Source organism: Camellia sinensis, chromosome 2 (genome assembly GCF_055761805.1).
Source record: "Camellia sinensis isolate YWXY chromosome 2, ASM5576180v1, whole genome shotgun sequence".
NCBI classification, from domain to species: Eukaryota; Viridiplantae; Streptophyta; class Magnoliopsida; order Ericales; family Theaceae; genus Camellia; species Camellia sinensis.
This window is the reverse complement of record NC_138962.1, coordinates 118,086,103-118,099,269: the sequence shown is the minus strand read 5'-3', so window position 1 is coordinate 118,099,269 and position 13,167 is coordinate 118,086,103. Positions and strand designations below refer to the sequence as shown.

At 36.3% G+C, this 13,167-nt stretch overlaps 1 protein-coding gene across 3 annotated transcripts in view; it reads left to right on the top strand.

Moving 5' to 3' along the window:
- Nucleotides 1–12,621, top strand: part of LOC114300967 (mediator of RNA polymerase II transcription subunit 15a) — a 61,826-nt gene extending 49,205 nt beyond the window's left edge. For all 3 annotated transcript variants that reach the window (XM_082915481.1, XM_028245847.2, XM_028245848.2), the window contains 6 exons: nucleotides 1,760–1,834; nucleotides 1,973–3,298; nucleotides 3,404–3,736; nucleotides 8,140–8,334; nucleotides 8,424–8,512; nucleotides 12,226–12,621. In XM_082915481.1, the coding sequence (XP_082771607.1) occupies nucleotides 1,760–1,834; nucleotides 1,973–3,298; nucleotides 3,404–3,736; nucleotides 8,140–8,334; nucleotides 8,424–8,512; nucleotides 12,226–12,433 (2,226 nt within the window). In that variant the 3' untranslated portion in view covers nucleotides 12,434–12,621. The remainder of the gene's footprint in view (nucleotides 1–1,759; nucleotides 1,835–1,972; nucleotides 3,299–3,403; nucleotides 3,737–8,139; nucleotides 8,335–8,423; nucleotides 8,513–12,225) is intronic.
- The last annotated feature ends 546 nt before the right edge of the window (nucleotides 12,622–13,167 follow it).

Here is a 13,167-nt window from a genome sequence, read left to right as displayed (position 1 = left end):
TCTCTTCTCTATTGAACTCGAATTGCTCCTGAGAGAATTCTCCTTCTCCTGCTGATTGTGTCAAGGTCAAATGTGCTTGTACTAGCTCTCCTCCTTGATTACATTTTGCAGTCCAAGGAGTATTTTTAGTATTTGAGGGCTTACCATAGAGTTTCCAGCACCTCTCCCTGCTATGTTGCGGCTTCTTACGGTAGGTACACACCATAAAGAGTCTTTATTACCTGCTCTTGATCCTTCTGACAGCCCATTATTCCCACCCACTCCACTGGAATAGGCATTTGACTGTTGCTGGTCTGATTTCACAGCTATGGGATTTGCAGCTTTTGTAACTAAAGCTGAACCATCTGCTGGTTGAGGCTGCTCGTCCTTCTTCTCCACGAATTATGGCAATTGTTTCATTGAGTGAAGGAATTTTTTCCTTTCCCAATACATGCACTCGGACAGGATCGAACTCAACGTTTAATCCGGCAAGAAAGGTGTAAATTCTCTCTTTTTCCATAAAACGTTTAAGGGCTGCATCATCGCTACACTTCATCTCAATACACTAATAATAGTCCAACTCCTGCCATAAGCTATGTAAAATCTGGGCATATTTAGCGATCGAGCGGTTACCTTGTTTGGTAGATGAGATTTTTGTCTTAATCTCATACATTTGTGCAGCATCTTGGACTTTAGAATAGGTCTGCCTGCAGGCCTCCTAAATCTCCCTTGATGTTGTCAAAAACATGCAAGTATTGCTAACTTCTGGCATCATCGAATTCCATAACTAGGACATCACCATCGAGTCTTCTTCATCCCACGCAGTGAACTTCGGATCTTCTGGTTTTGCTCCCATCCCAAGAAGATGACTCAGTTTGCCCTTCCCTTTCAAAAAGGTTTGAACAAACTGAGACCACTTCAAATAGTTTTGGCCATTAAGACGTAAACTAGGTTGAATATTCTGCAATTCTCCAACAGAACTATTTGAAGTAGTGTTGTTTGCAGCCATTGAAGAGACTGCAGATTTACTGGATCCTGAAACGTCAGACATAGTTGAAATCGAAGGGAGAAAAGATTTCTGGGTTCATGTGGGAATATTAGCTTATGAATGAACGGAAATTAAGGCTGTCGGCAAGAGTTTCAGGCAATGAAGGCCTGGAAAATACATAAAAGGTTTCTGCACAGATTGGAAAAAAAATCAACTACGATGAAAGCTGAAAAATTGAAAAACAAGAAGCGTAACTTGGCTCTGATACCATGACAGAATATGAAAATCTCTTGTTTAATATTCAACCAAAGAATGTACATAAATATATAAGAAAAAACTAAGGTATAAAAGGAAACACTCCTCAGACCTAATCCCCATAAATCAGGGATATTAACATTCTAATTGCAGGACATATACACAGTTGTAATACACATTGTTACCATCTACTTAGCTGTCAAATCTTCACAGCCTATTCATGCCATAATTACCGATTCTAACAATTCCAATTCTTTAGCTTCAACACCCAAACACTCAGCCTAGTCTACCAAACCCATTACAACCCATCTCAATTATACAATCTATGTTTTGTCATACAGAATTGGCAATCTAATCTAAATCTTATAACAATAACAATAACCAGTAATGCGCTGTTCATCAGTTTTGATTAACCTGAAGTCACTTTATGGATTTTTGTGCATTGAGTTTCCATTTCTATGCATGGTTAAAAGTCAGTGTTCACCAAGTGAAGAGTTGACGCTTATAATATTAACTGTGTTCATGTTTTCTTCACAGATTAAAACTATGAAGGATTTATATTTACCTGAACTGGAAGAACTGAAAGAAAAGATTTCCATAAAATTACACCAGGTACTTTAACATTATTGCCTCTGTATTTCACTGTCTTCCCAAACAAGTACAGATATGTTTTACTTCTTTCTCATTTCTGACAACTCTGATTGTTGACCATATTTAAATTTGAAAAACATTTCTCTTTATGTTATTCAGATTGATACCATTCCACAACACCCAAAGATGGCTGATTATGAGAAGCTTAAATTAGCAGAGAGTTTAAGGAAGAAAGCCTTTGTTTTCCTACACATGCCCAAATCTGAGATCTCACCAGATGTGAAAAGAAAGTTGGGTGGGTATGAGAAATTGATAAATAATCTTCTCCGACTACATAAATCCCCAAGGTCCATTTCCTCATTGCGGCAAGAACAATTTCCCACCCGTGATGTGCAATCCTTGCAGCAGCCTTTGCAGCCACAATTTCAAAATGCTAAACTGCAGTCAACTGGAAACCTAACTAATCCCCATTTGCAATCAATGAACTCACATCACAATGAAACAGCTATGGAAAAGAACAATGTGACAAGCTTGACAAATGCTTCAACAATTTCATCTGAGGTACCAACTTCACAGCAGAACATGATGACTTTACAACAGCTTAGTGCCAATTCTAATTCAGAACAAGAAAATTTGGTTAGTTTATTGTCAAAAAATCCTGCTGAAAGCTCACAAAGTTGCAGCTCATTGTCACAAAGTGGAGGTAATATGCCAGGGAAGAACATTAATCACCTTGAAATGAATTCTAGCAAGCTTCAGAACAAGTGTCTCAAACAACTTAATGAGCCACAAATGATAAAGGCTCAGCAGGCAAAGCAACAGTTTCAACAACGACAAATGACAAAGCAATTAATGCAAAATAAAGAGCACATAGAGCTTCAGCACCACCGGCAGCCTGCGATGTTACTGGCACAACAGAGTCCACAGCTTTATCAGATGAATGAAGTAAACAGCATGAAAGTGAGACAAGGAATGGGTGTTAAAGCAGGGAATTGTCTGCAACACCATTCTGTAGGCAAGCTCTCAGTGAATAACCCTTGTTTCGTGAAGCCTGAAGCTCTATCCCCTATGTCTTTACCTCAACTCCTTCAGACAGCATCCCCTCAAATTCCACAACATTGTTCCCCACTGAGTGACCAGAAAATTTTGCAAACATCTTTTAGAAATTCTGGGAATCGTTTGCAATCGTCAAATTCAATGTCCGTTGCTCCTCCTTCAACTTCGTTGGGTCCATTACCCATTAAAGGAGATTTCAATAGACTTACTTCTGTTGTTTCCTCAATCACAAATTCTGCAAATAATGAACTAAAAGAAACATCTGATGCACTAGCTCTGGACACATCCTTTGTGATTTCCACTCCTGGGCTTTCACCCTCACTCTTGCTTGCAGAGAGTGATCTGGATCAAAATCATAATCATGTTTCAACAACAGAATTTTGTGAGCCAAGTGTTACTGAGGAGCCTATTCAGCAATTAATTAAAGTGGTTAGTCTACACTGTTGTGAGTTTCCCATGATGCATTTTATTTTTTCTTGCATGATATACAGTATCTTCATATGAATGATACTTTTATTTCATTGTTAATTATAGGTGAGATCAATGTCTTACGAAGCATTAAGTTCTTCTGTTAGTGACATGGAGTCAATTGTGAGAATGGTTGAGAGGACAGCAGGATCAATACCAGGTAATGGATCTCGATCTGCAGTTGGTGAGGATTTGGTGCCGGTAACTAATTTTCGTTTACAAGGAGCAAAGCTAGATGGGAATTCTATGACAATGAAAATGAGGCGCTATGCAAGAGCAATGCCATCAAACACTGTTGCATCAGGCTGCATAACTGATAGTTGCAAGCAGTTCACAGATCCTAAGACATGTGATGAGTCGTCAACTGCAACATTGCATAACAAGAGGCCTAGGGTTGAGGTATAGTACATTCTGTGAGAATTTTTTTGACATAATGAGAAGCTATTGATGATTCGTTCTCTTCTTTTTCTTTTTTTCACAATCATTATACATCAGGTGTACTAATCAAACAATTCTGACATATGTACTGAAGCTATCATATTTGTTATCATCGGTACATCCTGAATGTTGTCATTTTTCCTACCTCAGTTGTGTTTTTCATCATGAAAGTTATTCATCTACTATCACAACGGAGATCCATAGCCTCAGTTGTAGCATTTTAATTTTGTCTATTAGATTTACTCCCTTCTCATGTACTGCTTTCTTCTAGTCATCTCATTTCAACAATTGCTTTGAAATGATCTTTAACATACTGATTTTATGGATACACTTTTTGATAGCTTGATATTCAATGATGAAGTTGTTGGAATGTACCCCACATCGCCTGGAGTTCCTCCATCTATACTAGTTATGAGGCTCTAGTTTCCCTCTCATTAATACCTGAGTTTTAGGGAGAAGTGTGGGTTGGGCTTTTCAATTTAGTAGCAAAGCCAAAGCATAGAAACCCTAGTTCTCTACCCAGCCACTGTCTCATCTTCTTCCTTCCTCCTTGAGTGCCGACAATCCCTTCTTCTCCTTAAAACCCAAGTATTAAGGAGAGGAAAACTGAAACCTTATAACCAACACAGATGGGGCAACTTCAGGCAATGTGGTGTGGGACATGGCACACCAATTATAGGCCCAACCACGCTTTGATACCAAATTGAAAAGTCCAGCCCACACTTCTCCTTAAAACCCAGGTATTAAGGAAAGGGAAACTAGAGCTTTATAACTAGCACAAATGAGGCAACTCCAAGCGATGTGAGACACATTCCAACACACCCTTTTGAACCACAACATATAGTAGCCGGACAAACGGCACACCAATTACAGGCCCAACCAAGCTCTGATACCAAATTGAAAAGTCCAGCCCACACTTTTCCTTAAAACTCAAGTATTAAGGAGAGGGAAATTAGAACCTTATAACTAGCACAAATGGGGCGACTCCAGGCGATGTGGAACACATTTCAACACATCCTTTTGAACCTCAACATATAGTAGCCAGACAAATGGCACACCAATTACAGGCCCAACCAAGCTCTAATACCAAATTGAAAAGCCCAACCCACACTTTTCCTTAAAACCCAGGTGTTAAGGAGAGGGAAATTGGAGCCTTATAACTAGCATAGATGGGGCAACTCCAGGCGATGTGGGACACATTCCAACAGAAGTTTATACATTTTTTTCTTTCAAATTGTTCCTCCATTTGAAACCATTTGTTTTTAGAAGCTGAAATCTATGATAGAATAAGCCTCAATTTTGTCTGTTAAAACTAAAACTAGATAGCACAAATAGTTGGCTTAGTCATGCCCCAACTCATTGAGCTTGGCAATCACATATAACCATTTGATTTTATACTTTCTCATTTAAATTTTTTCAACATGTTGCACTTAATCTACGAGTAGAGTACATATACACCTAGACACATAGGAAACCTAATCTAGATTATCAACATTTGCAATCAATTTATTCCTCTTAGATTGAAACATCCATAGCTTGACCTCAAACCACTGTCACAACAAATATAGGCCTGCACCATCTTTTATCCAGTGGAAACTGTCACACCCCAATTTTTGGACATGACTGGTCTTGAACCACGTAGACTTAGCCCATGGAACATGAAAGCCTAATCCAATGCCTCACATTGACAAACACAAGAAATAGCTATTAAGTAGGGTTATAACATTAAGTCTGGACAAACCCAATTAAGGGAAAGGGCACAAGCAACCCATACATTTCGAAAATATATATATATATATATATTGTACAACTGATACGATAAGGTAAAGTTTACATATATGAAAAGTATGAACATAATAAATAACGAATGATCCTAAGGTCACACGAGAATAGGTCCTCACACTGCCAGAGTCCTATATACTCCACTACATGCTTACTTGGAATTGTGAAGAGTGGGGTGAGTTCACGACTCAGTGAATGATGATGACATGCAATAGTAAATCTAGCTTTAAAATAGGAATAAGGTATAGATTAAACATACGATAACAACTACATAGCTATTAACAAGAATCAATATAAGTCAACTACTTTTATCATCAGACATAAAGTGTAGGATAAAGATGAGATCCAAGTATACCAATGATTACCATCTCAATGTACAATCCACATAGCAATAATATCGTGGGGGTCATGAGGACCATAGTCATAATAGTATTTGCTAACTGTTTTCTCAGGGGATTTATAGCCCACTAAATCCAGTATTGCACTTAGAGTTATGATGGGATGCTGCCCAAAGTCTTTTTCCTTAGACAATCTAGTTAGGGTCATTTGCATACAAAAGAATGTTCTTTTAGCCATTGAACACAAGTTACCAAACCTCATCTAGGTCTCTTCCCTAATGGCAAGTGTTGCTTCACACAGAAGGATATTCCTTGGAATTCCTCGTATAATGTATACATCATGAACATAGTTGTCAAATTGGAATTCGAATCGTGAATCGTAAAAATTGGGTCACTTTTTCTAAATTACTTGAAAAAATATATCTACACACTTGGATGTTAAATACATCTTATGAATATAAAATATTTAGACTTAAATCAATGAAATAATTGTTTTGAATGATGATCATGTAGTTTAATAGGTAAGAAGTTAACAACTCTTTTGGTCCCAAGCCTGGGTAAAGGAGGAGGGTTGTGTATTAGGTAGCTGACAGCCAACATATAAAAAAGCCGCTCGAATCCCTTATAACAATGAATTCTACCTTGAATCGATTAAATGCTAGGTCGTTCCCCTAAAGTAATGCGTTGCTCCTGCCTCTGGATGTTTCGAAAAGTGAGCAAGGGGCGTTGCATCGATGCTTGGGTGTGGTGAAAAATGGGCAAAGGTTTTCGCATTTTTCTGGCAAGCGCAGGTAAAGAAGCTAGTCCAAGACTATAGGTTTAAGGTAGCCACATGGAATATCGGAACTTTAACTATGGAATTGATAGATGCTATGATTAGGAGTTAGCATAGCATGCATACAAGAAACTAAGTGGACGGATGAGAAAGCTAGGGAAATTGAGGATATTGGGTTTAAACTGTATTATAGTGGCAAGGATAGACACAGAAATAGGGTAGGAATAATAGTTGCCAAGGGTCTTGTGGAAAATGTAGTGGCGGTCATTAGTAAAGGTGATAGGATTATGCTAGTTAAATTTGTTATTGGAGAGAATATAGTGAATGTTATTAGTGCATACGCCCCCCAAGTAGGATTTGTTAGAATAAGGAAATTATATTCACACAATTTATTCTGTTTTGTTTTATTCCTTGATTGATGTAATGGATTGTAATGAGTTGGCCCATAATTCATGCCTTGTGGCACTTCTGTAATTATGCTTTGTTCTTAATATAAAAGGGATGAGGTCTCACTCATTCCCTATCTCTTCCTCTTCTCTAAACTTACATGGTAGTAAAGCCGTAATAGGAGGAACCTAACACCAATCATAGCCACCTTGCTTCCACTGAAGGCCACCCAAACCCAAACCCAAACCCAAACCCAAATCCAAATCAAACCCAAACCCTAGACTGCCCTTGTCTGTGTCAGTCAAACCCCACCCAGCTCAGTCGAAGGTCAGTCGGCTCTCTACCAGGGCAGCCGAAGCCTCCTTTGCTCTCCTCCAGGCCTGTCGATTGCCCTAGCCTGTCCTTTTAGGTTTGTCGGCACTCAGGAGGCTCTCAAGTCTGCTTCCAGTCAACCTAGTTTGTCGACTAGTGTCTCCTGGTTGGTCGACTTGTGTCTAACGAATGGACTGAACTCTTGTTGTGGTATATACATCTATAAAACCTTCTTCTCTGTTCTCTTTCTCTTAAAAAAAAAAATATATATATATATATATAGAACACCCATAAGACCAACAAAATTGGAGATGATGTGATTCATAGAATCAAAGTAAGTTGACTTAAGTGGAGAAGTGCATCTGGCATATTATGTGATCGACAAATACCAACAAAATTGAAAGGCAAATTTTTATAGAACTATAAGACTAGAATGGGGAAAAATATATGAATTATAGAAACAGTTAAAAGATATGAATATATTTAATTTAACTGAGTATGTAGCTTTTGATAGAGAAGAACGGGAAAAAAAATATTAATGTAGCCAACCTTAATTGATTGGGACACAAAAGGTTAGTTTTGTTTGGATATATATATGTGTATATTATAAGTGTAGATAGCAGAGTTTTGGTTACATAGATTTCTCGGGCAAAAAGAGACCCCATGTTAATATGTTTGTTGATCAACTTCCATCTTAATAATCATGAAAATTTCATCAGAATTTCATTTTTTAATTTTTTCAATACAAGAACCAATACATCATATTGCAGGTAAATTGGACGCTATTGAAAGAAATAAGGGAGATAAACCAGCAATTGATAGACACTGTCGTTGATATCAGTGAAGTTAATTCAACAGGAGCAACATCTGTAACTGAAGGTGGTGAAGGAACCATTGTCAAGTGCTCTTTTAATGCTATCACCATCAATCCTAACATGAAAACTGAACCTGCTTCAGCTCCAGTGGTACATTTTCAAGCATTTGTCTACCTATAAATTGATCATCAATTGTATGTTTCGTCATCTGAATTACTTTGTGCTTTGTGGATATTCAGTCACCTATACTGCCCTTACGATTGCTTGTTCCAAGAAATTATCCAGCTTGTTCCCCTGTCCTCCTAGACAAGTTGCCAGCAGAAGTCAGGTAAGAGAATGGGCTATTATGATTTCACTTCATATTCAAGTCATTCTTGTCATTTCTTTATAAAACTTTATGCAGCACCTAATGTAGTTCTCCAATTACCACACGACTTTTTTTTTTTTGGGTGAATAACCACACGACTTTTTATTTTCACTAAAATTGCAATTTGATTTTTATTAGATTTGAAGTGAAAATTTTTAGGTGAAACTGTTGAAAATGATGAAAAATAAAAGGGGGGGGGGGGGGGAAAGAAGAGAAAAGAGGGAGTAGAAACATTTGAGATGAAGAGGAAAGAACGAATAATTAGGGTCCTGCCTTCATCATTTATATGTATACTGGCTTAGTCTATACTCAACATGAATAATTAGGGTCCTGCCATTATCCTTTATATGTGTACTAGCTTAGTCTATACTCAACATGAATAGTAAAATAATTAAGGCGTACATAGGCCGTCCTAAATATTTTAAAATCAAAAGATGCACTTATAATTACCTTTTCACAATAATTAACAGAGCAGTGGCCACTAGTAAGTGGTTAAAACCTGGTCTACAAACGTTGATGTTTTGGGTTCATCCTGAGGAAAACCACTTTGTTTGTGCAAATTATGCTAAATGTTAGGTCTGTGCCCAATCAATCCCTTCTAAACCCCCACCCAATACTATTTTTTTTTTTTAATAATTAAAAGAATGGTTTTTGATGATTTTTTTTTTTAATTAGTCATACAATAAGCAAAACACATTTTTAGGTGTCCTAACAACACGGATACTCCAAAAATAGTGTCGTACAAGTACCGGGTACTTATCAGGTGCGGGTACCGGGTACTAAGTACGCCAAATACATTCCTGGTACGGCAAATACATTTGGATACATCGTGGAGAGACAAACAAAGAACTGAATAGAAGGAGAAGTAAACAACCAAACAAAGAGGAAGAAACCAAACGGAGAAATAATACCAAATGCTTACAGAGAGACTTAAACCCATGACCTCTCAACCAGAGCTCTAATACCATGATAATTAAGAAAAGAGAAAGCAACGATAGTATTATTAAGCATAGAAAATAAGGTTACAAAGTGAGATATATATATATATATATATATCTCAGCTAAACAAACCCTAAAAATACTAAAGACTAAACTACCCTTAATAATAAATAATAATAATAAAATACATATATGCTTATTCCTTATACACAGCTTGAAGTTGTTGGCCATCAAACCACACCGTCAATACCTACGTACATGGGGAAAAGGGGTGAGCCAAAGCCCATGAATAGTGATATATTGAAACTATTTGAAGGCAAACAAGGATTTCTCCTAACAAATTGTCATAGGTTATAAAAAGCTTATAGAAGCTTAACTTGCATTTGAATCATAACATGTCATGCATTTCTAATTCCAATCATTGTATTAATGTCCAGCAGAGGGTATTAAACATAACTGGGCCAACTCCAGCTATGTCAAAACCACAGTAACTCTCTTTTTCTTCTAACCAACTAATCATATAATTAGCTTAATTAATCAAGGTAAATACTAATGATGTTAGGTTAAGTCTCTAATCTTGTTTAACCTAATTAATTATGAGTATTCTTAATCATGATTAGGCTCGCAAAGCATACTTAATTATCACTAATCTCAATTAGGTTTCCACTTAACATGTGAAAGTGTCATGCCCATTAGACCAAAGTAATCAAACACTTTGATTAACAGTTGGCAATTGTTAAAAAAAGAAAAAAAGAGCACTGTTTCGGTCGACCGGCCGGACGTCTGGGGGATGACCCCAAATTTTCCCACCTTGGAAAGAGTTTTCAAAAGTAGGTGTGGAATTAATTTTTGAAAACTCTAAACAAACAAGACACTCAAAATAAGGGATGGAAATATGTTTGGAGAATAGAACCAAACACAGCCCTAAGTTTCTCGAATTTTCATTAGAGGTGCAACTCGGGCGGGTTCGATTTAGTTAGGAAGTTGTCCAAGCCTAACCCAAGTTGTGCTGAGACCCGCCCAAGCCCGAATTGTAACCCGAGGTTGTCTGCCCAAGCCCGATCCGAGTTAAACCCGAGTTGCCCAAATTGTAAATGAATTTTTCTTTTTTTGCAGCTACATTATTAAATTATTAAAATTTGACTCTATTTACAATTTTTTTTTTAATAGAAAATCATTAATACCATCAAAACAAATAATTTATAGAATGTAAGAGAGATGCCACTATAGTAGTCCTTACAATTAATGAGTGAAAATAAAAAGAAAAAAAGTAAGATTTTATGTTATTTGTATATATAATATATATTAAATATGATTTAATAATATAAATTACTTTAATATCATGTAATGGCTAATAATTCATCCACCCAAAAAAATGGCTAATAATTTATATGTATATTTAATAGTTATATATATATATATAATTCGGGCTTTGGGTTGCTCGGGTTGTTTGACGTCTTTGCCCAAGTCCACCCAAATTTAATTCGGGCTTTTGAATTTTTGCCCAAGCCCGTACCAAATTTGAAAATATTTTGTCCAAGCCCTAAAAAAATTCGGGCTGGACTCGGGTTGCTCAGGTTGAACCCGCCCAAGTTGCACTCCTAATTTTCATTTCAAATCCATTTCCAAAGCAAAATCAACCAATTACAAGGTTTTAATTAGACGACAAAAATGAATCTTACCTCAAATTTAAGCCAAAAAAAGTAGGAATCAAAAACCAGATTTTCCATTTTGTTCTTTATTTCCTCTTGGTCTAGTTTATCTCAAGACCAAAATTTTCTCGCTTCTCTTTATGTGCTCTTGTTTCTAACCCTTTGAGAGACACTTGTCTCTCTTTTATATATATAGATATATGCCAGGTGGCATTCCTAGATGAAGTGTTTGCCTACCTCTAACCAACTAATCATATAATTAGCTTAATTAATCAAGATAAATACTAATGACGATAGGTTAAGTCTCTAATCTTGTTTAACCTAATTAATTATGAGTAGTCTTAATCATGATTACGCTTGCAAAGCATACTTAATTATCACTAGTCTCAATTAGGTTTCCACATAACATGTGAAAATGTCATGCCCATTAGACCAAAGTAATCTAACACCTTGATTAAAGAATTAACATGTGAAAATGTCATGCCCATTAGACCAAAGTAATCAAACACCTTGATTAAAGAATTGAAGACATATATGAACATATTATGCTCAAAAGATAATCTCTCAATCTTGCATGGTGCAAGATCGAGAGATTCAAAACATATAAGAAACATAGAATAGCAAATCATATATCTTAAGTAAATTGATATGACCCCTTTTAGCATTTCATATGACAAAGAAAACAAATTTAACTCTAGGCTTTTTATTATTAAAATAAAAGATTTGATTATGCCATGCAATAGCACCTAGGGTGTTACATAACATGTTGAAAACACTTGAAGCATTGCATGTATAGCTAGCTAGTCTTTACTCTCAATTTTTGGAAGTTCTTATACCATTCTTATTTTCCTAGGTTTTGCGAGATGTATTCTCTTTTATACAATCAAAGTCACAACTTAGCATATCTGTAGGATTTTCTAAAACCATTCCAAAATATCAAATCTGTTACTCAGGTTTCTCCCAACCTTATTTTGACGCTGCTGCTCAGCAAAAGATGTATCATTTTCTTGTAACTCTATTTTTCTTCCTTTTAGTATTGTTTCATGTTGTACTTCACTCTGATATAGATTTGGTAATTGACAGTACGGGGAGTGAAGATTTATCGGTAAAAGCAAAGTCAAAGCTGAGTATCATTCTTCGAAATGTGTTGCAACCTATGTCGCTTGGTGAGATAGCAAAGAATTGGGATGTTTGTGCCCGTGCAGTCATATCTGAATATGCTGAGCAGAATGGCGGAGGGACCTTCAGTTCAAGATATGGGACCTGGAAAAACTACCTCGGTGCTGCTTGATCAGTCATCGCTTTAATTGGCAAGAAATGTTGTTATTGATCAAAATTTCATGAAAGGAAACATGTATATAGGTTATTCAATCTTTGTAGAAATTTTTTTTTTTTTTTTTTCCCTACTTCTTTGAGAAAGCAGAATCTGACATGCTCATGACTCAAATTATAATCCAAATCTGAAGAATTTATGTAAAAGCTAAGTCTATGGTGGTTATCATGTTTGCAAATTATGTGGTCATAATAAGTTGCCATGGGTATTCACAACCCAACCTAGGAGGCAAATTCAGAGCTTCAAATGAAGCCAGTTAATTTTATATGCATATATATATATATATATATATATCAAATTTGAATGAATCTTTTACGTAGAACAACAATGATTCATCACACTAAAAATATCACCACTAATAGCACTTAATGCATTAAAAAAGTAAAAAAAAAAAAAAATACAACTCCAAGACCAAAACATCACATCATTAATGGCGGGACTCACTGCCACCTAATTAGTGGGAGCACTAATTAGTGCTCCCAAGCATTTTTCTACGTAGAAAATAATGCCGTGCCCCATCTAATGCCTGAACCTCCATACATCTTGATCTAAATCTGAATAATACTGCTGCCACGTTGCCACACTTTAAAACCCAATTTCTAGTAATTAACAAATGACATGAAAAGGAAAAGAAAAGAAAACAGAGAAATCGGAGAATGGGAGAAAGTAATTCCTAAATGTACAGATAATTT